The sequence below is a fragment of the Aquarana catesbeiana genome, linkage group LG06 (assembly GCF_042186555.1).
Source record: "Aquarana catesbeiana isolate 2022-GZ linkage group LG06, ASM4218655v1, whole genome shotgun sequence".
Taxonomy (NCBI): domain Eukaryota; kingdom Metazoa; phylum Chordata; class Amphibia; order Anura; family Ranidae; genus Aquarana; species Aquarana catesbeiana.
In genome coordinates this window covers 30,050,580-30,073,641 of record NC_133329.1, presented here as the reverse complement: position 1 = coordinate 30,073,641, position 23,062 = coordinate 30,050,580, and the positions used below count along the sequence as shown (strand labels likewise).

Below are 23,062 nucleotides of genomic sequence, written 5' to 3'. Positions count from 1 at the left end.
CCATTGTATACAGATGTCACGTGCATAAAACTGGAATTCCATATCAAAAAACCACAATAGCATTTTTTTTTCCAAGTTGTACTTTGTACCTTTGCCCTACTCTCTCGCCTAATCCTACTCAAGTCTTGTGGTTTTTATCTATTACTAACTGGTATAGAACAATAAGTTACACAATAAGAGAGATAATGACTTTTAAATTAAACATTCTCCTGTTGTAAAACAAATAGTAACTTTATAAAACACATAAAAGACTGAGCAGGCAGAAACAGTTTACATTTATGAACAGAATATTGTGCTCTTCACAGATCGGAGAGAGAACGACGTCTACTCAATATCATTCACTGTACAGGGATGGGGAGACTCACTGTACTCATCCTTATTGCCACAGGTAAGTAGTTCACCTAAAAGTGAACAAAGACAACCAGACCACAATTAGCTGCTCATTATCGTATCTGAGAACTCTCTGCCTAATCTTGCTACCCCAACCTCAAGATTCTTGAGATCATTATAACTAGGGGGGATTTTAGCCAATTTGATTTTGCTGTAGCTCAATTTCGCCCATTGAACTACTTAGACAAAATCTACTAAAAATAAGTCAAACAGATGTGTATTTAGATCAGACAGATGTCTGTTTAGAGCAAGGCTTCAGGCTGATCACATGACCAGCAAGGTCCTCTTTTCCTTCAGATCTATACTTTGGTGGGCTGTTTCTAATGACACAGACATAATGAGGACAGAGTCACTTTCTGCATTGCTGCATCCTGAATGAAGGTTGCTATGGTCTCAGTCCTCCAGATAGAATAACGCTGGGTGTCAATTAATCTAAAAAACTAAGAATGGCTTGCACTCTAAAGGGGGGGGGGCAGCACCAGAGAAGTGGTGTGTATTGCAGCCTGAGCTCCTTTTTGCATTCTAAACACTGCCTGGTGGTGGACATTAAAAAAAAAATGTGTTGGGCCTGATGGTGAAAGTACAAGGATGAAATCTGTGTCATCAAAATCTTTTATGCCAGAATGGATCATGGATTTGTAGCACTTGAAAGCTAACATACAAATGAATATAGTTTCATTTTTTGTGTGTATTTTTTATGTATCTATGTTTATGTATTTACAGTATGTATATCATTATTTTATTGTAGAAGATAAATACATTCAAATTACGTTTTTTTTTTTTTTTGCTTGTGGCAGCCGGCAAGGCTTTTGGTGCTGCAGATTCAGTGTGTGGTTCCCCGTTGGTGTCCAGTCGGATAGTTGGCGGTACAGATTCATTGGATGGGGAATGGCCCTGGCAGGTCGCTGTTATAGATAATGTAGTAGATGGAGAATATTTATGTGGAGGCTCCCTGATCTCACCGGAGTGGGTTATGACGGCAGCACATTGCATCAACCAGTGAGTATAACATGTTACATTTATAAACCAATTCTTCTATCAGACACCAATCATTCTGCTTTTGGAAAAATGTTTCTAAAAATCTATGAGTTCAGGGTATTGTATAGTCTACACGTGATATCTATCTATCTATCTATCTATCTATCTATCTATCTATCTATCTATCTATCTATCTATCTATCTATCTGGAACTCATAATCCTTAGTCATTTACATGTGAATAGATTCAGTGTACATATTTTATACTTTTTAATTTACTTTTAATTTACTTTAAAACTGCCAAGTGTGCATCATTGATCCTCATTGATTGGTTTACATCACCAACACTGCCTAGATTTGAAGTCTCTGATGTGCTGAACCTTTAGCCTGAGCCATGGGATCATTTATTGCAGTGTGAAAATGCAGAAAAACACAGTGCCTCTGCTAAGGAGCAGGACTCCCGAACAGGGGAAATGTTCTAACCCAAACTGCGAACCCCATTGAAGTCTACCGGAGCCGAACAGGAAAAAATTGAAAGTGCTAATTTTGAAGGCTTATATGCAAGTAATTGTCCATAAAAGGGGGATGGGGGTCTGTGTACTGCCCTGGGGGACATATATCCATTTTTTTTTTTTCTTGAGAATTTTTTTTAAGTACCATATGCTTAAAATGCAACAAAAGAAATGAAAAATTCCTTTAAATATAGTGCTTGGGGGGGTTCCCCTCATTGTGCCTGTAAAGTGGCACATCTGTAGCATGCATAAAACATGCTACAGCAAAAATGAAATTTCGAAAGAAAAAAAACAAGTCAAATACCATGTAAAATGACTCACAGTTACAATTGTCGGCATCCAGCTATTGAAAAAATAAAGAAAAAATGGCATAGGGTACACCATAGTCCATACCAGGCCCTTTGGGTCTGGTATGGAGTTTAGGGGAACCTCACGCCAAAATGAAAAAAAAATGTTGTGGTCAAAAACATCCAAAAACATCCAAAATCCATACCAGACCCTTATCCGAGCATGCAGCCAGGCAGGTCAGGAAAGGGGAGGGGACGAGCGAGCACCCCCCCCACCCCTCTCCTGAACCATACCAGGCTACATGCCCTCAATATAGGGGGTGGGTACTTTGGAGCAGGGGAGGGCTCTGTCCCTCCTGGTCCAAAGCACGTTGTCTCCATGCTAATGGGGACAAAGGCCTCTTCCTGATAACCCTGGGCTGTGGTTGTTGGAGTCTGCGGGTGGGGGGGCTTATCAGAATCTAGAAGCCCCCTTTAAAAAGGGGGTCCCTAGATCCCCCCCCCCTATGTGAATGGGTATTGTGTACATCATACCCCTACTGATTCACCAAAAAAGTGTCAAAAAGTAATAACCACAATAAACAGTTTTTGACAAGTCCTTCATTTTAAAAATAAAAAAATAAAAAAATAGTGTCCCATGATGTAAATCCACCATCAATCACGACGCCCGCTGGACCCGAAAATATAAAAACTCTGTCTCGTGGGAGGCCTCCCCCCGACTGCCTGCTCTGCGCTTTGACAGTCCTTATATAGGCAAGGGGTGGGGCCACCTGGCTTCATTACCCGGTGGCACCCGGTGGCTACGTCATGCATGACTTCAGAAGGGGGCGGTGCCACTGGTTGACGTAGCCAGGTATTCCCGTCCCTTGCCTATATAAGAACTGTCAAAGCACAGAGCGGGCAGTCGGCGGGAGCCTTCCAGGAAGCGGAGCATTTTTATTCTATATTTTTTCTAGGGACACTAATTTTTATTTTTTAATAAAGGATTTGTCAAAAACAGTTTATTGTGGTTATTACTTTTTGACACTTATTTGGTGAATGGTTAGGGGTACCCATTTACATGGGGGGTGCAGGATCTGGGTTCCCCCTTGTTCTGATAAGATAAGATTCTGATAAGCCCCCCGCCCGCAGACCCCCCCTGCCCCAAAGCACCCACGCCCTAATGTTGAGGGCATGTGGCCTGGTATGATTCAGGGGGGGGGTGCTTGCTTGTCCCCTCCCCTTTCCTCATCTGCCAGGCTGCATGCTCTGATAAGGGTCTAGTATAGATTTTGGGGGGACCCCACGTCGCTTTTTTTTTGGTGTGAGGTGCCCTTAAAATCCATACCAGACCAGAAGGGCCTGGTATGGACGGGAGGGGGGGGCACGCCAATTTTTGCTTAATTTTTTTATTGGCATTTGTTTTTATATTTTTTCAGCTGTCAGCGGGGAAACCCATTGTCAGCTGATGACTCATCAGTTGTTAAGAACTCCGTGGCCGGCTTCCCGGCCCCCGCTCCATAACAATCAGCTTACACTGCGCCCTGATTTGGCAAAGCTTTTCCCAATAAGGATGCAGAATGCAATATGCAGCGCTCAGTGCATTGCAGGGTGTTCGTCGGAGGGAACATCCTCCAAATTCGGGTGTTTGGTGAATGGCAGAAAAGGCAAATGTTCAGCCCAAACTCATGCTTGGGCTGAACCGTTTGCCCATCCCCATGCAGGAAGTATGTGCTTTCATAAACCTGTCCTTCATCAAATGAGGATGCAACAATGATAAACTTCCTTCTACAGACAGAAGTTTGCCAGCCTATAGCATACTCCCAACTTTCTGAGATAAGACAGAGAGATACAATGTAGCACAAAGTATGTATGCAAAGTGAACCAAGAAGAATTAAATGAAAAAAATGAATGGACTTCACCAGTATTTCTTTTCCTTTATGCTGACTTTTCATAACGATAAATGCCCACGATAACTGCCAGCAGTTGCATCTCCTGACCATAGAGACGGTGAAGGAAGATCCGTTCCCTCATCATCTCTATGGTGTATGAAATCAAAAGCGACAAAGATTTTTCAGCTAGTTAATATCAATAAATTTCTATAAAAAAAAAAAAAAAAAAAAACATAGAGATCCCAGTCTCTGAAGGGAGGGGATCGTGTTCTGCTTCAGTATGTCACAGTACATGTTGGCATTCATGGTTCCCTCAATGAACTGTAGCTCCCCAGTGCGGGCAGCACTCATGCAGCTCCAGACCATGACACTCCCACCACCATGTTCGACTGTAGACAAGACACATTTGTCTTTGTATTCCTCACCTGGTTGCCGCCACACACGCTTGACACCATCTGAACCAAATAAGTTTATCTTGGTCTCATCAGACCACAGGAAATGGTTCCAGTAATCCATGTCCTTAGTCTGCTTGTCTTCAGCAAACTGCGGGTTTTCTTGTGCATCATATTTACAAGAGGCTTCCTTCTGGGACGACAGCCATGAAGACCAATTTAATGCAGCATGCGGCGTATGGTCTGAGCACTGACAGGCTGACCCCCCACCACTTCAACCTTTGCAGCATTGCTGGCAGCACTCATACGTCTATTTCCCAAAGACAACCTCTGGATATGACGTTGAGCACGTGCACTCAACTACTTTGGTCAATCCAAGGCGTGGACTGTTCTGAGTGGAACCTGTCCTATTAAACCGCTGTACGGTCTTGGCCAGCGTGCTGCAGCTCAGTTTCAGGGCCTTGGTAATCTTCTTATAGCCTAGGCCAGGGGTAGGCAACCTAGGCCCTCCAGTTGTTTTGAAACTACAAGTCCCATGAGACATTGCAAGACCTTGACAATCACAGAAGGCAGGATGGGATTTGTAGTTTCAACACAGCTGGAGGGCTGCGCTTGCCTATCCCCTGGCTTAGGCCATCTAAAAGAAGAACAACAATTCTTTTTTTCAGATCCTCAGAGAGTTCTTTGCCATGAGGTGCCATGTTGAACTTTCAGTGACCAGTATGAGAGAGTGAGAGCGATAACACCAAATTTAACACACCTGCTCTCCATTCACACCTGAGATATTGTAACACTAACGAGTCACATGACACTGGGTAGGGAAAATGGCTAATTGGGCTCATTTTGGACATTTTCACTTAGGGGTGTACTCACTTTTGTTGCCAGCAGTTTAGACATTAATGGCTGTGTGTTGAGTTATTTTGAGGGGACAGCAAATTTACACTGTTATACAAGCTGTACACTCACTACTTTACATTGTAGACAAGTGTCATTTCTTCAGTGTTGTCACATGAAAAGATAGAATAAAATATTTACAAAAATGTGAGGGGTGCACTGACTTTTGTGAGATACTGTATGTGATAAATGTCAGAATTGGCTTAGTTCTGTTAACCTTTTAGGTCTTATTTGTTTACTCACAATTGTATTTTACTACCGAGGCATCAATAAGTGATTACTATGACTTAGCATCTCAGTAAGCTCTGATGATCCTGTCTAAGTTCTTACCTTCTCTACATACAGTCCATTCATAGAGAACACATTATGAACAAGTTGTATTTCATTCTTTAGATTCTGTAGTTCATTGATAGTAATGATATTGCATTGCCTTCTGCAGCAGATGGATCCTCATTTATACATGTTATGTTCTGTTGTTTTTTTTTTACAGTCCTATCCAGCTATCGAATTATAACGTATATTTGGGCATGTATATGTTGGGTGTGATTGACTCTAATACAGTGATTGCCAATGTAAGCTTTATCATCACTGGTAGCAAAAATTTCAGCGGTGGAGACCCTGGGGACATCGCTCTGTTGCGGCTGGCCACTCCTGTCACCTATACTCAGTACATCATGCCGGTCTGTCTGCCATCTTCCAACACCACCTTCCCCTGTGGTACGGAGTGCTGGGTGACCGGCTGGGGTACAAGATCTTTAAAAGGTGAGTCTGTGAAATAATAAGCAAAAGTGATTTCACTCATTGTCCATACTAAGCAGCCATTTCTGTAATTTACACCCAATGCATCATGTTAAATAGGGATTTGCAGTTTTACTTTGGTTAGATTTGCAGGGGGTTTTTTGAATCCTGTTTAATCCCTCTAAAAGTGCCAGCAGTCTTTTGTAAGTGTGTGTTAGAGAGACCTGGAGTAAATAGGGAGACCAGGAAGAGATAGTTGCTGCTAACAACTATATGTTGTTATGCTACATTGCTTTGAATTACAGTGTGTTGGGCTACATATTATTGTGTACCCCTTTCTGCATGGACCCAACAGTCCTTTCTTTTTTTTTTCTTTTACATGGTAGGGCCTTACCTACCATGAACATAAAAATAAAATAAAAATTGAGCTTCCAGTGTTGTAGCTCGGCGATCTGGGGTCACAGAGACCCCAAATTTGGGGTTTATGTATCCTAAGTCCTACCCCGCCACTGGGCTCATACGACCTATGGTTCTGGAAATACGGGGCTCCTTGCACAGCCTGTCAGAAGCTACATACAGAGCAGCCAGTTTCAAAACAAGCTGACACACTCTGTTTGCAGCAGACTGAGAGGATGAGCTCACAGTGCCTCTCCTCACTTCTTGTCAGAGACACTGAGCTCATTGGACAGCTTGGAGTCTTGGACCAATAGTAAAGTACCATTGGTCCCAGCTGTCCAATAAAAATGCTGCAGTGGAGGCACGTCATAGAAGGGGAATGTGTCTAAAAGACAAATACTCCCTTCCAGCCCAGCCCTCTTAACTACAAGGAAAATGGATTTATGTGTATAAGATTTACCCACAATCCCATGTTTTTCTCACACAGCTAAGAGGGAGCTGATTCTGTTGAAAAGGTACTGGTATATTCAAGCTTAATCATACATTTATATGCTATATGTTATAACATATTAATTTATTTATTTACTGTGAAATTACTGGTTGGAAGTTATAACTTCAAACTTCAGTAATGTGTCCGTTAAGTCACCTGCTTGAGTACAGATTTTGAAAATATAGTAAATTACCTTAAAAACAATATATAATACTCCATTGACCAGGTAAAATTAAATTGGGAACGTAAGGAATCTAAATGAGATGGTGGGATGTTTATTGGCATACCAATGATTTGGAAACATTCACTGTTATGCCGCATACACACCACCGGTTTTGTCGTCGGAATAAACTCTGAAGGTTTCCCTGACGGAACTCTGGCGGAATTCCATTCAATCGGTCTTGCCTACACACGGTCAAACCAAAGTTCGACCGTCCCAAACGAGGTGAATTACAGTACGTACGACGGGACTAGAAAAAGGAAGTTCAATAGCCAGTAGCCAATAGCTTCCGTCTCGTACTTGCTTCAGAGCATGCGTCGTTTTTGGTCTGTCGGAACAGCATACAGACGAGCGGTTTTCCTGATAGGAATTGGTTCCATCGGAAATATTTAGAACAAGTTTCATTTCTAGGTCCGTCAGAATTTTCAAAAAAAAAAAAGTCAGATGAGGCATACACACGATCGGAATAGACGATGAAAAGCTTCCATCTGACTTTTTCTGTCGGACATTCCGCTCGTGTGTACGTGGCTTTAGGCCTTAAAGTGATGAAAATATTTTAAGAGTATGTAATTGGTTTGGTAAAGCTATATTGGGTTGTGTGAGGAATAAAATCATATTGTCTGCATACATGCTCAATTTATAGGTGTTATTATTAGAATGATAACCTTTGATGTCTGGATGTAGTAGTATTGCTGTGGCTATGGGTTCAATCGCTAAAGCGAATAGTAAGGAAGAAAGGGGACATCCCTGACGTGTGCCCTTGCCCAACTTGAAAAAGTCTGAATTACATCCTGGTAATCTTATCCTAGTAGATGGGTTATGATAAAGAGCTTGAAAGGCGTGACAAAATTTGCCTTTGAATCCATATCTTTTTAGTATTATATCCAGGAAATTCCAGGATACACTGTCGAATGCCTTATTAATATTGAGGCTTAGTAATAGGACTGATCTAGAGTTGGTATTTGCATCTTGAATTATGTTTGTTACTAATCTAATATTGTCAGTAATTTGTCTACCTGGTATGAAACCTGATTGATAAGGGGAAAGCAGGGAGGGGATTATTGATGCTAATCTATTGTCTAACAATCTGCAAAATATCTTAAGGTCATTGTTAATTACCGAAATTGGTCTATAATTTTGGGGCAATGTATGGTCTTTGTTTGGTTTTGGGATGAGAGACATATTTGCGAGTAACATTTCTTCTGGGAATTGATCTCCTTTAAGAATATTTAACATTTCTTCTGGGAATTGATCTCCTTTAAGAATGTTGATGTATAATTTTGTTAAATTTGGTATTAGAAGATACCGGAGAATCCGTCTGGGCCAAGAGACAAATTTTTCTTAAGGGATTTTAGCAGTAGTTCTTCTTTTGTGCATGGTGCATTTAGTTTATCTGTTTATGTTTCCCCTATCACTGGACTCACATCCCATAATATGAGACTGATCCACACAATATGTGTTGCACTACACTGGTTGATAGCATTCCACTGGAAATCCTCATCAGTTCCATTAACATACTTGAAAACCAGAATTAACAATATCCATCTTATGGAAAAAATATTCCACACACTACAGAACACTAATCATTTTTATAACAAAAAAATGGGACCCATGGCTTAATTTCTCCAATCTCTTTTTCGACCCTGAATGATATTACTATTAATATATATCAGAAAAACATTATAAGATGTATATATTTACAATATACATAGAGTACAATATTATAATGTTAATTTACTAAAGCAAACTATATCCCTCAAATATCACAAAGTATATTTTGTTCTTTCCTATGTCTAAACTACCTGTATTGTACTTTCCTTTGGCATATGACAAAGCTTTTTGTGCCACATTTTGTACCAAATAAAAATAGTTTGTAAAAAAAAAACACAATATATAATAATTATTTGTATATTACTTACTTTTGGTAATTAACCCCTTGCCACCCAGGCCAATTCTGACACTTCTCTCCTAAATGTAAAAATTATAATTTTTTTGCAAGAAAATTACTCAGAACTCCCGAACATTATATATATTGTTTTAGCAGACACCCTAGGGAATAAAATGGTGGTCATTGCAACTTTTTATGTCACACGGTATTTGCACAGCAATTTTTTTAAATGCGTTTTTTTTGGGGAAAAAAACTGTTTCATGAATAAAAAAAAAAAAAAAACACTAACGTTAGCCTGATTTTTTGTATAATGTGAAAGATGATGTTACGCTGAGTAAACAGATACCTAACATGTCACATTTTAAAATTGTGGAATGGCGCCAAACTTCAGAACTTATAAACCTCCATGGGTAACGCTTTAAATTTTTTTAGAGATTACATGTTTTGAGTTACAGAGGAGGTCTAGTGCTAGAATTATTGCTCTCGCTGTAACGTTCATTGCGTATGTAACCTGCCTGTATCTGGCTCTGATACTAGCCAGTGCCTCACCAGCCACTGACCTCACTGCACATCCCAGGTACTCACACAGTACTCTCTAATTCTTGTTTTTAATAAAACCTGCCAGGCTTCTCCCTCTGAAAATACAGCCTAGTAAAACTGTTTACATACTCTACATCAAGTCTGTATGATATTTCCAGCTACCATCAGGAAATGTGGAAAAGAGTTTCTTTGCTACGAATCCTCATACTGGGCGCTTTTCATTCTTCCATGATACAAGGCGGAGATCTACTCTTAGATGGTGGTAGTAAATCCCTGCATGATTTTCTCCCAGTATCAAGGAAGGGTGAGATATCACCCATGAAGCCTCCCCAAAAATGTGTTCCTCCAACACTCTTACTCAATCCCCTTGCATCCCTCCTACATCCTCATGGCATACCACATGCAGGTGGGCAAGGATTAATATTATTATTATTATACACGTTTTATATAGTGCCAACAGTTTACGCAGTGCTTTACAATGTAGAGGGGGACAGCACAATTACAGTACAGTTCAATACAGAAGGGACAGGAGGGCCCTGCTCGTAGAGCTTACATTCTAATGCGAGGGGGGTGGTGGTACAAAAGGTAATAGCTGCGGGGGATTAATTGATGGGGTGATTTGATGGGGGCAAGGATTGCCTTTTGTACAAAATTAATGGTGCTGGAGGCTTGGTACCTGCCATTTTGATGTAGCACAGGTGACAAAAATATGCATATACAGTAAGCACCTGAAAAAAATATTGATGCTATGAACTCTTAAGGAGGAAGGAGAGGAAAATGTGGTGCTGGTGTAAGAGTTGAAAAAGGACAAATTAGATGTTAAAAAAACATGGATTGCTATTCACCCTAGATGAGGAAGGGGAGGAGTAAAATTCTGCATAAGGAATCCATAGAATTGGCTGGAGAGGAGGCATGCATTAGCAACACTTGTAGGCAAGTTTGGTTTGAGCATGAATTTGGGTCGAACATTGGCTGTTCGCCCATTTGATGAACACCTAAATTGTTGGGGCGTTCGACCAGCCAAGCGCCCCTCAATGCACTTGCCGCCACACAGTGCATTGGAAGCCCTGATTGATTGAACCAATGAAGGATTTGCACATTCAGGACACAGAACATTGTCAGAGCCATGATTGGAAAAAGTAATGATGACTGTGCCCAATCATGGCTAATTTCTCATAGACCCACCCCTCTATTTAAAAGGATCCTTCCCACAGCAGCTATTTGCTGTGTGGTATTGGAGTGGAGAGAGATAAAACAGGGCTCTGTTCATTGCTACTAGCAAGTTAGTGCGCTATAGTGAGATTAATAAATTGAGGCACAATCCCACAGTATATTGACATGCATTAGTGCATGTTTACTGCAGTACATTGACGTGTGTTAGTGCACGTTTACTGCAGGATATTGTTGTGCGTTAGTGCACATTTACTGCAGTATATTATTGTGTGTTAATGCACATTTACTGCAGTATATTAATGTGCGTTAGTGCACATTTACTACAGTATATTGTTGTGCATTGGTGCACATTTACTGCAGTATATTGTTGTGTGAATTAGTGCACATGTACTGCAGTATATTGATGTGCGTTGGTGCACATTTACTGCAGTATATTAATGTGCGTTAGTGCACATTTACTACAGTATATTGTTGTGCGTTAGTGCACATTTACTGCAGTATATTGTTGTGTGCGTTAGTGCACATGTACTGCAGTATATTGATGTGCGTTAGTGCACGTTTATTGCAGTATATTGATGTGCGTTAGTGCACGTTTACTGCAGTATATTGATGTGCATTAGTGCATGTGTACTGCAGTATATTTATGTTCGTTAGTGCACATTTACTGCAGTATGAAACGTTGCTCAACAAGGACAGCTTTACAAGTGAAGAAATAAAAGGTACAAATTAAAAAAAGTTTAAAACATGTAAACAATATGTAAAATAATTGTATTCTACAGTCACAAACAAAACTTTCAGTCTATGACAGCTGAAAACTCCTCCAAACTGCCTCTGCATGCTTACCCATCATAGAAAAATTTGGCCATATAAAGCTCCACTCCATATCATGCTGCCTGCCATTCCCCTGAGCAATGGGCAGCCTTTTTTTTTCTCCTCCTCAATGCCAGAACCTCAATGCCCATGTGGTACTATGGCTCACACTACTTCATCGCACAATGCTTAAAGTGAAACTTAACTTAAAGTGCAAATTTCCTTTTAATAAGATACCTGGGGGTTTCAAATATTTTACATATTGCTCCACAATCACACCTTAGATGCTGGCTCGTTCATCTCCACCAAAGCAATTAATTGTGCCAGCAACCGGAATCCTGCACACTGAGATGCAAAATGATATTCCTTCTTTATTACCCACTTCAGCTCTGGAAGGTTTTACCCCCTTCCTGACGAGGTCATTTTTTGTGATACTGCACTGCGTTGCTTTAACTGACACTGCACCCAAATAAGATCAATGTCCTTTTTTTCCCCCACAAATAGAACTTTTGGTGGTGAACACCTCTGGTGTTTTTATTTTTTTGTGCTATAAAAAAAAAAGAAGGACAATTAAAAAAAAAAAAAAAATATATATATATATATATATATATATATATATATATATATATATATATATATTTTTTTTTTTTTTTTTACTTTCTACTATAAAACACATCCAATAAAAAAATGTAAAAAATCGAATTTCTTCATCAATTTAGGTCAATATGTATTCTGCTACATATGCTAATAAGCGTATATTGATTGGTTTGTGCAAAAGTTATAACGTCTACAATCTCTGGGATAGATTTATGGACTTTTTATTTTTTTATTGTTTTTAACTAGTAATGGCGATGATCAGCAATTTTTAGCAGGACTGTGACATTTTGGTGGACAAATCTGACACTAAATGACACTTTTTGGGGACCAGTGACACCAATACAGTGATCAGTGCTAAAAAAATTGCACTGTCACTGTATAAATGACACTTACAGGGGCGATCAAAGGGTTAACTGTGTACCCTGGGAGTGCTTTCTAACTGTGTGGGGGGTGGCTTAACCAAAGAAAGACAGAGATCTGTGTTCCTACTTAGCAGGAACACAAGATCTCCATCTTTCTATCTAGCAGAACGGTGATCTGCCTTGTTTAAATAGGCAGACTGCCGTTCTGCCTCTCTCCGAAAGACCGCCGGACCCGCTTATTGGCTCCCGAATGCTGGGCTCCGGTGGCACATGCGCGCGCCCTCCAGAGTTGAAGAAAGAAATTACGTACAGGTAAGTGATTTTGCGTTTAGGGGCCACCATGCCGGATTATATGTACATGGGGCGGTACTTAAACGGTTAAAATAGCTAACAGAAACCAGTTCTGTTCCAACATATTTTGTTCTAGGCACAATATTTTTGCAAAGGATGACAAAGCCACTACCCATACAATTTGTCCTAGGAGCTTCCTATAATAAAGACCGGTCAGTGCAGGGTGACTGGTTCTGTCTTGCCCCCTCCTATAGTTTTCTGCAGGAAGCCTGAAGTGGGTGGAGCCTGCAGGGTCCCTCCCACAGCTCTGCACAGGCTATGTATGGCACAGTGATGATGTCACTTCTACTTCTTCAAGATAATATCTGGGTTTGCAAAGACATTTGGTACACAAAGTGGATTGCTATCCTTTGTGGCAACTGAGGAATATATTTAGTTAAATCTTTTTGTGCCCATAATGCAGCTCTAAAGGTGATCTATCTATGTATAACTTTGCTATAGCTATGACCTTGTAATCATTTTCTTGTCTGTTTCATCACCAGGGGATGTCATTCAAAATGGGGTCCTCCAGGAGGCCATGGTTCCCCTAATAGATCACAATACATGTCAAAAATTGTATGACCATGCAGGAAATGACTTCACTATCCAGTATGATCAAATCTGTGCTGGCTACAAGAATGGGCAAAGGGATGTCTGCCAGGTTAGTGACACCAAGAACATTCTAGCATGGCTTGCCTTTATGTCTGGATCTCTTCATAGAAAGCAGAAGCAATGCATAATAAAATGTTCTTTTTTTACCTGGAATGGATTGGAAAGTTTGAGATGCTCTTATTATTGTCTTTGTCCTGGGTGGGGACATTTCTCCTCACTTCCTGCCCTGTATTGATTTTTTTTTTTGTAACTGCATTGTCTCCCTTTATTTTTTAAGTGTTGTACAAACTGTCACAGGAAAGGTCCAATGATGCATCTGTCCCTGCGGCTTCTAAGACCGAGAACTGAGCAATCAAAGACCACTGATCACTCAGTGAGATATTGGGGGTCTATAAACAAACAATCAAACAAACAATTGTAGACATTAAATGCAGACTTCCTAAAGCCTGTTTACTATTCTATATTCCAGAGGGAAGCAGATCACATGTTTTGAAGGACACATTTTAAAATTATGTTAAAGGCTCATTTTTTATTATTTGTGTTAACAAACATGTTATATTTACCTGCTCTGTGCAATGGTTTTGCACAGAGAAGCCAACGTACTCCTCTTCTTGGGTCCCCTGCAGGTGATACTGGCTCCAAGCTGCTTGTTATGGGGGTTACTCGTGCTAACTTGCTCCTAAGCCCCACTCTGTATGCCCATAGGACACACAAAACAGGACTCAGCTCTGTCCCCTGCTCCCTCCTCACTGGCTCTGATTGATAGCAGTGGAATCCAATGGCTGCTGCTGCTGTATCTGCGCAAATGAGGAGCGAGAAACCCAAGAAACTCTTGGCTCTCATGCACATTGCTGGATTGAGATTGGGTTCAGGTATGTAATTAGGGGTGGCTGGGGGAGAATCTGCATGCAGAAGGTTTCTTTACCTTACTGCATACATTGTAGTAATGTAAAAAACCATCTGCCTTTACAACAACTTTAACCCTTTATCATATAGGCTGCATTTTTTGGAAGAAGAGAGAGAAATCAAATTACGCCTTGAAATCTAAAATGTTTCTTTTCTTTGGAAGACTAAAAATGGAAAACAAATATGAGACTTTTATAGCACAAATATTAAGCCTCTATGGGCAGCTTGCAGTTTAGATTCAATGGAACAGGCATTTAGCAACTTTTTGGGGTTCGGGTTCAGGTTTTTAGATACTGAAGATGAAAATAGCATACAGGTTTGCACCACGGCTAAAAAGTCTTTTTAAACAGGTGGCAATTTTTGAGAGCTTGAGCAGGAATTTAGCATCTGAAAAAAATTGTGTCTTTTTTTGGACACTGATAATGGAAATAGCATACAGGTTTGCACCACAGCAAGATAGCCTGTTTGGACCAGGAGCTTCGAGTGCTCTCCAAGGTAAGCTGGGTTCTACAAGAATCCCACCCAAAGTGACTCCCATCCCACATTACTTTTTTATAACTTGAGAGACATAATTGTCTGGTAAGCCTTTGCTGTGCAAGGTGGTGGAGTCACTTGGAGGTGGATTTACAGTGACTGAATTTTGAACATTCATATGCACATTTGGCTTCTGGGAATATTCACAAGTGTGGACATTCATTGTTTTATTTTTATTTATTTATTTTTTTCTGATATTTATCAGTATCTTGAAGCCCCCAAATACCAGTCCTTACCTGTGTAAATAAGTATGGAGTACACAGGGGTCACAAAAAAAGGATTAAAACCTAAAAATCTAAAATCTAAAAGTTTGAGTAGTTCTTTATAAAAAATTTAAATCTCAGAAAAAGTACCAGGGACAATATGATGTCCCAGCACATGCGGCTAATCTTGACAGTATCACTAGCCAAATGATATCTCTTGAGCTCTTATCATCTATATCAGGGAAGAGGTGGGGACAACAGTGATGTCATTGCCCAAATATGTAACTATGTAAAGAATCAATAAGGCTGTAAATGATCTTCATTTTATTATCAGATGAATGCCAACACATATGGGGGATAAAGAATCCCTCTTCTTCAGGGCTTGGATCTGAGAGAAGGTGACTAACTCAGCAAAAGTTCACTCCTAGTCTTGCAGCAGTACAAAAGTCTCTCTTTTAAGACTTGTACACACGATCAAATTTTTGTCCGAAGGGCGTGGGCCAGGAACTTGTCTTGCATACAAACGGCAAGGAATTGTCGGCCAACAAACACGAACGTAGTGATGTACTACGCGATTTTTCAGCTCTTTAGCGCCACACTTTGGGCATCTTCTGCTAATGTTGTGTTGGGTGAGCATTGCTTCCGAGCATGCACTTTTGTACTTTGGACTTTTGTCTGACGGACTTGTGTACACATGATAGGAAAATCTGGCAACAGACCGTTGTCCGTGGAAAATTTATAAGCCTGCCATCCAACATTTGTCTGCAGAAAGTCTGACAACAATTGTCTGATGGAGCGTCGGATTTTAGGCCAACAGTCTGTCATCACACAAATCCGATCATGTGTACGAAGCTTTAGACTTCCAGCAGTAGCACACTTTAAGGCCTCATGCACACTGGACGTCTTTTGACGTTTTTACAGAAGCTGTTTTTGGCTGTAGATGTTTTTTTTCTACAGTCATTAAACTCTCCATCATGTTATCCTATGTGTCCATGCATACATAGGCTGTTATCAGTAGTTTTGGGCAATGGTGTTTTTGAGCAGTAAAAACAAAAACCCCCAAAACTAGTGGGTTCTGAGAGACTTTTTTTAGCTGTAAAAACGCTCTAACGCTGATAAACGTTGATAAACACTCAAAAAACGCAGCTCACCAGTGTTTTTAGATGTTTTTGATCCATTGAAAAAATACATAAATAAATACATTTTCACAAAAAAAACGCTAAAAGACGCTAATGCAGAAAAATGCTAAAACCGCTAATAAACGCTAATAAACACTAAAAAAACCCTATTGTAAAAACTTTGAAAAACTCACAGCAAAGCTACTGGCGTTTTTAGGTTGGCTCATTCATGGTCTTTCGTCTTGTTTTTTGGTTTAGGTACATTTTAAAACAAAAAAAGAAAAAATATTTTTTAATAACTTTAATTTGGTCTTGACCAAAATTAATAAAGAGAAAATTACATGCTGCACATTCACCAACTTTGCCAAATTAAACATATGTTGATTGCCTATTTTTTTCAGTTCTGGAAAAATGTAGATTCAGTATATGTTCACTAGGTGACCTAGTTTGTTTGAATACCCGTTTACGAAAATGTACAAATTGAATGACATTTTTTAAATTATTCTGAAGAAACAGTTGATAGGTAGACTCTAGTGTAGCTAATGGCTGTTGCTGTCTTCCAGGGTGACTCAGGAGGACCACTGGTGTGTAAGGTCCGAGAAGTCTGGTACCAAGTTGGAATCGTAAGCTGGGGAAATGGCTGTGCTGAACCATATTCCCCTGGGGTGTACACTTCGGTGATGGACTACCAAAATTGGATCAGTAGCCACCTGAACGCAACCTTCAGTGATGTCCAAGATATCCCACCACCAACACTAAAATGTGGAGGAGACCTCAATGGCCATGGAGGAAGCATCCATCACTCCCACCTTCACTTTATGGTTATAGCTATTCTTCTGTCCTTTTATCTATAACCAGTTAGAGCCGGTTCACACAGGGGCAGCACTACGACTTGCAGCGCGACTGCCCTAGGCGACCTGCACTCGACTGCAGCGGCGGCTTGCAAAATTACTTCTGTATAGAAGTCAATGCAAGTCGCCTGAAGTCGCCGTAAAAGTAGTACAGGAACCTTTTTCTAAGTCAGAGCGACTTGAGTCGTTTCTATTAGAACGGTTCCATAGTACAGAACGGAACGCAACTTGTCAGGCGGCTAAGTCGCCTGACAAGTCGCCCTGTGTGAACTGGGTCTTACTGTTCACCTTTACGATCGGTAGACTGCAATAGAAGGTTTATTGGACCACAGCGAGTACATCCAAACTGCATTCTAAAGTAAAAGGAATGAACACAGGTTGAGATTAGTTATGGATGTTATTTTTTACTTGTTTTTAATGGGTATGAATAAAATGGATTGTTTTATTTTTGGAAATGTGCTGATGGTCCGGGTATTACTGTTACAAATAAATATATTAATTTCCCAATAAACGTAGTCACAGCCAAAAAAATTACACTGTGTCTATGTTTGACTTCCATTGTGGATGTAAGTAACTTGGTGTTTTACACTCCAAGGATATACTTGTTTCCTTTTCCCTTCGAATGATGAGCCTTTTAACCACTTGAGTCTGGAACAAGTTTTTAATGTTTCACACATGTAAAAATCAGACATTTTTTTTTTTTAGAAAACTACTTAGAACAGGATTTATTTGTAAAATATAAATGATGGGGTCGTGTGACATAAATAGATCCCAAACATGTCAAGACTCAAAAATGTGTGTCCGTGAAAATGGCGGCAAACTATGGTGCCTACAATTTTTTATAGGTGACACGTTCAAAGTCTTTACAGGTTATCATTTTATAGTTAACCATGAATTATGGCCTTAGAATTATTGCTCTTGCTCTGGTGTTCGTGATGACTCCTCACATGTGTGGTAAAATAACTGACGCTAACACCGACCCTGATAGATGGGTGACCTGTCCCTACACTACCCACACGCGAATATGTGCCAAACCCAAGGGCCAGGCTCTGAAATAGCCCCTCACGTGTGGTAAAATTACTGTTTGCACATACGTGCAGGACCTACATGCATTTTTGCACTTGCATGTATATTGAAATTGAAATGTTTATTTATTTTTTGTTATTAAAAGGAGAAGTACAGCCAAAGCTGGTTTGGCTGTACTTCTCCTGTGGATCTCAGGAGTGCAGTTCGTTTAGCACTCCTGTGACCCCTTTTCAGCAGAGAGCGGGCTGAAGTTCCGCTCTCTGCTGACATCACAGAAGTCGGTCCAGGCTCCTCGTCACCACGACCACGGAGTCAGGATCCGCCAGATCCCTGGACTGACACCCGGCTCAGCTTCTCAGCGGGCTGCTGAGAGCCTGAGCCGGCCGCCCCCCACACCTCCACACAGGGGCGGATCCAGAGCCTAGTCTCGGGAGGGGCACTGGCAGAAAATACACTAACTGACCATTATACTACACTAACTGACCACTATACTACACTAACTGACCCCCATACTACACTAACTGACCCCCATACTACACTAACTGACCCCCATACTACACTAACTGACCCCCATACTACACTAACTGACCACTATACTACACTAACTGACCCCCATACTACACTAACTGACCCCCATACTACACTAACTGACCCCCATACTATACTAACTGACCCCTATACTACACTAACTGACCACTATACTACACTAACTGACCCCCATACTACACTAACTGACCACTATACTAGATTAACTGACCCCCATACTATACTAACTGACCCCCATACTACACTAACTGACCCCCATACTACACTAACTGACCCCCATACTACACTAACTGACCACTATACTACACTAACTGACCCTCATACTACACTAACTGACCACTATACTAGATTAACTGACCCCCATGCTACACTAACTGACCCCCATACTACACTAACTGACCCCCATGCTACACTAACTGACCCCCATGCTACACTAACTGACCCCCATGCTACACTAACTGACCCCCATGCTACACTAACTGACCCCCATGCTACACTAACTGACCCCCATGCTACACTAACTGACCCCCATACTACACTAACTGACCCCCATACTACACTAACTGACCACTATACTACACTAACTGACCCCCATACTACACTAACTGACCCCCATACTACACTAACTGACCACTATACTACACTAACTGACCCCCATACTACACTAACTGACCCCCATACTACACTAACTGACCACTATACTACACTAACTGACCCCCATACTATACTAACTGACCCCTATACTACACTAACTGACCACTATACTACACTAACTGACCCCCATACTACACTAACTGACCACTATACTAGATTAACTGACCCCCATGCTACACTAACTGACCCCCATGCTACACTAACTGACCCCCATGCTACACTAACTGACCCCCATGCTACACTAACTGACCCCCATGCTACACTAACTGACCCCCATGCTACACTAACTGACCCCCATGCTACACTAACTGACCCTCATACTACACTAACTGACCCCCATACTACACTAACTGACAACTATACTACACTAACTGACCCCCATACTACACTAACTGACCCCCATGCTACACTAACTGACCCCCATGCTACACTAACTGACCCCCATGCTACACTAACTGACCCCCATGCTACACTAACTGACCCCCATGCTACACTAACTGACCCCCATACTACACTAACTGACCACTATACTACACTAACTGACCCCCATACTACACTAACTGACCCCCATACTACACTAACTGACCACTATACTACACTAACTGACCCCCATACTATACTAACTTACCCCTATACTACACTAACTGACCACTATACTACACTAACTGACCCCCATACTACACTAACTGACCACTATACTAGATTAACTGACCCCCATGCTACACTAACTGACCCCCATACTACACTAACTGACCCCCACACTACACTAACTGACCACTATACTACACTAACTGACCCCCATACTACACTAACTGACCCCCATGCTACACTAACTGACCCCCATGCTACACTAACTGACCCCCATGCTACACTAACTGACCCCCATACTACACTAACTGACCCCCATACTACACTAACTGACCACTATACTACACTAACTGACCCCCATACTACACTAACTGACCCCCATACTACACTAACTGACCCCCACACTACACTAACTGACCACTATACTACACTAACTGACCCCCATACTATACTAACTGACCCCTATACTACACTAACTGACCACTATACTACACTAACTGACCCCCATACTACACTAACTGACCACTATACTAGATTAACTGACCCCCATACTATACTAACTGACCCCCATGCTACACTAACTGACCCCCATACTACACTAACTGACCACTATACTACACTAACTGACCCCCATACTATACTAACTGACCCCCATACTACACTAACTGACCCCCATACTACACTAACTGACCACTATACTACACTAACTGACCCCCATACTATACTAACTGACCCCTATACTACACTAACTGACCCCCATACTACACTAACTGACCACTATACTACACTAACTGACCCCCATACTATACTAACTGACCACTATACTACACTAACTGACCCCCATACTACACTAACTGACCACTATACTAGATTAACTGACCCCCATGCTACACTAACTGACCCCCATACTACACTAACTGACCCCCATACTACACTAACTGACCCCCATGCTACACTAACTGACCCCCATGCTACACTAACTGACCCCCATGCTACACTAACTGACCCCCATGCTACACTAACTGACCCCCATGCTACACTAACTGACCCCCATACTACACTAACTGACCACTATACTACACTAACTGACCCCCATACTACACTAACTGACCCCCATACTACACTAACTGACCACTATACTACACTAACTGACCCCCATACTATACTAACTGACCCCTATACTACACTAACTGACCACTATACTACACTAACTGACCCCCATACTACACTAACTGACCACTATACTAGATTAACTGACCCCCATGCTACACTAACTGACCCCCATACTACACTAACTGACCCCCACACTACACTAACTGACCACTATACTACACTAACTGACCCCCATACTACACTAACTGACCCCCATGCTACACTAACTGACCCCCATGCTACACTAACTAACCCCCATGCTACACTAACTGATCCCCATACTACACTAACTGACCCCCATACTACACTAACTGACCACTATACTACACTAACTGACCCCCATACTACACTAACTGACCCCCATACTACACTAACTGACCCCCACACTACACTAACTGACCACTATACTACACTAACTGACCCCCATACTATACTAACTGACCCCTATACTACACTAACTGACCACTATACTACACTAACTGACCCCCATACTACACTAACTGACCACTATACTAGATTAACTGACCCCCATACTATACTAACTGACCCCCATGCTACACTAACTGACCCCCATACTACACTAACTGACCACTATACTACACTAACTGACCCCCATACTATACTAACTGACCCCCATACTACACTAACTGACCCCCATACTACACTAACTGACCACTATACTACACTAACTGACCCCCATACTATACTAACTGACCCCTATACTACACTAACTGACCCCCATACTACACTAACTGACCACTATACTACACTAACTGACCCCCATACTATACTAACTGACCACTATACTACACTAACTGACCCCCATACTACACTAACTGACCACTATACTAGATTAACTGACCCCCATGCTACACTAACTGACCCCCATACTACACTAACTGACCCCCATACTACACTAACTGACCCCCATGCTACACTAACTGACCCCCATACTACACTAACTGACCCCCATACTACACTAACTGACCACTATACTAGATTAACTGACCCCCATGCTACACTAACTGACCCCCATACTACACTAACTGACCACTATACTACACTAACTGACCCCCATACTACACTAACTGACCACTATACTACACTAACTGACCACTATACTACACTAACTGACCCCCATACTACACTAACTGACCACTATACTAGATTAACTGACCCCCATACTACACTAACTGACCCCCATGCTACACTAACTGACCCCCATGCTACACTAACTGACCCCCATGCTACACTAACTGACCCCCATGCTACACTAACTGACCCCCATGCTACACTAACTGACCCCCATGCTACACTAACTGACTTTCTCTCTCCCCCCCCCGGGCCAGTAACAGGACTGTCACGAGGGAGTCTCACTCACCTTCGTGTCTGCCTGGCCTGACAGTCCGGAGGAGGAGAAGACAGCGGCGGCTCACAATGCTTCTCTCCCCCGCGCTATAGCTGCCATGTTTAGTGTCCGGCGCAGCGCTCTGTGATTGGGTGTATGGCGGTCATGTGCGGAGGCGGGACTTCAGGAGCAATCACGGACAGGCCAGCTCTAGCCTCACGTGACCCCCATATGCCCAATTACAGGGCGCCAGACACTGAACATGGCGGTCGGAGCCCGGGGACACAGGAAGATAAAATTAGGAGGAGGCAGCCAGTGACACATACTGGCGCCCCCCTAAATGTCACTCCCAGGGCCACGGCACCCCCCACGCTAGGAGCTCACTCACCTGCCTACTCCCGCTGACTGGCCCGCCCGCACACTCGTCCCTGGGCCCTGACTGGCCTGTTCATTGCACTCATTTCTCGGAGGGGGCAATTGCCCCCCCCCCTGGATCCGCCCCTGCCTCCACAGCATAGCGCTCCAATGAGCGAGAAAGAGGGCAGAGCAAGTAAACTGTGACTGACAGTCTGCAGCTCTCTGCTCATGGAGCTGTGAGAACCGGCCGATCTGCGGTGTTCGATCGCTCGGTTCTCAGTGTAGAGGCTCAGTGGGGAC

The 23,062-nt window shown here is 41.9% G+C and overlaps 1 protein-coding gene across 1 annotated transcript; it reads left to right on the top strand.

Moving 5' to 3' along the window:
* Positions 1–261: 261 nt before the first annotated feature.
* Positions 262–17,611, top strand: LOC141148255 (serine protease 33-like). The gene is made up of 5 exons (XM_073635522.1): positions 262–388; positions 1,188–1,389; positions 5,814–6,085; positions 13,371–13,528; positions 16,804–17,611. The coding sequence occupies exons 1-5, from the start codon at positions 352–354 to the stop codon at positions 17,092–17,094; spliced, it is 960 nt and encodes a 319-aa protein (XP_073491623.1). The 5' UTR covers positions 262–351; the 3' UTR covers positions 17,095–17,611.
* The last annotated feature ends 5,451 nt before the right edge of the window (positions 17,612–23,062 follow it).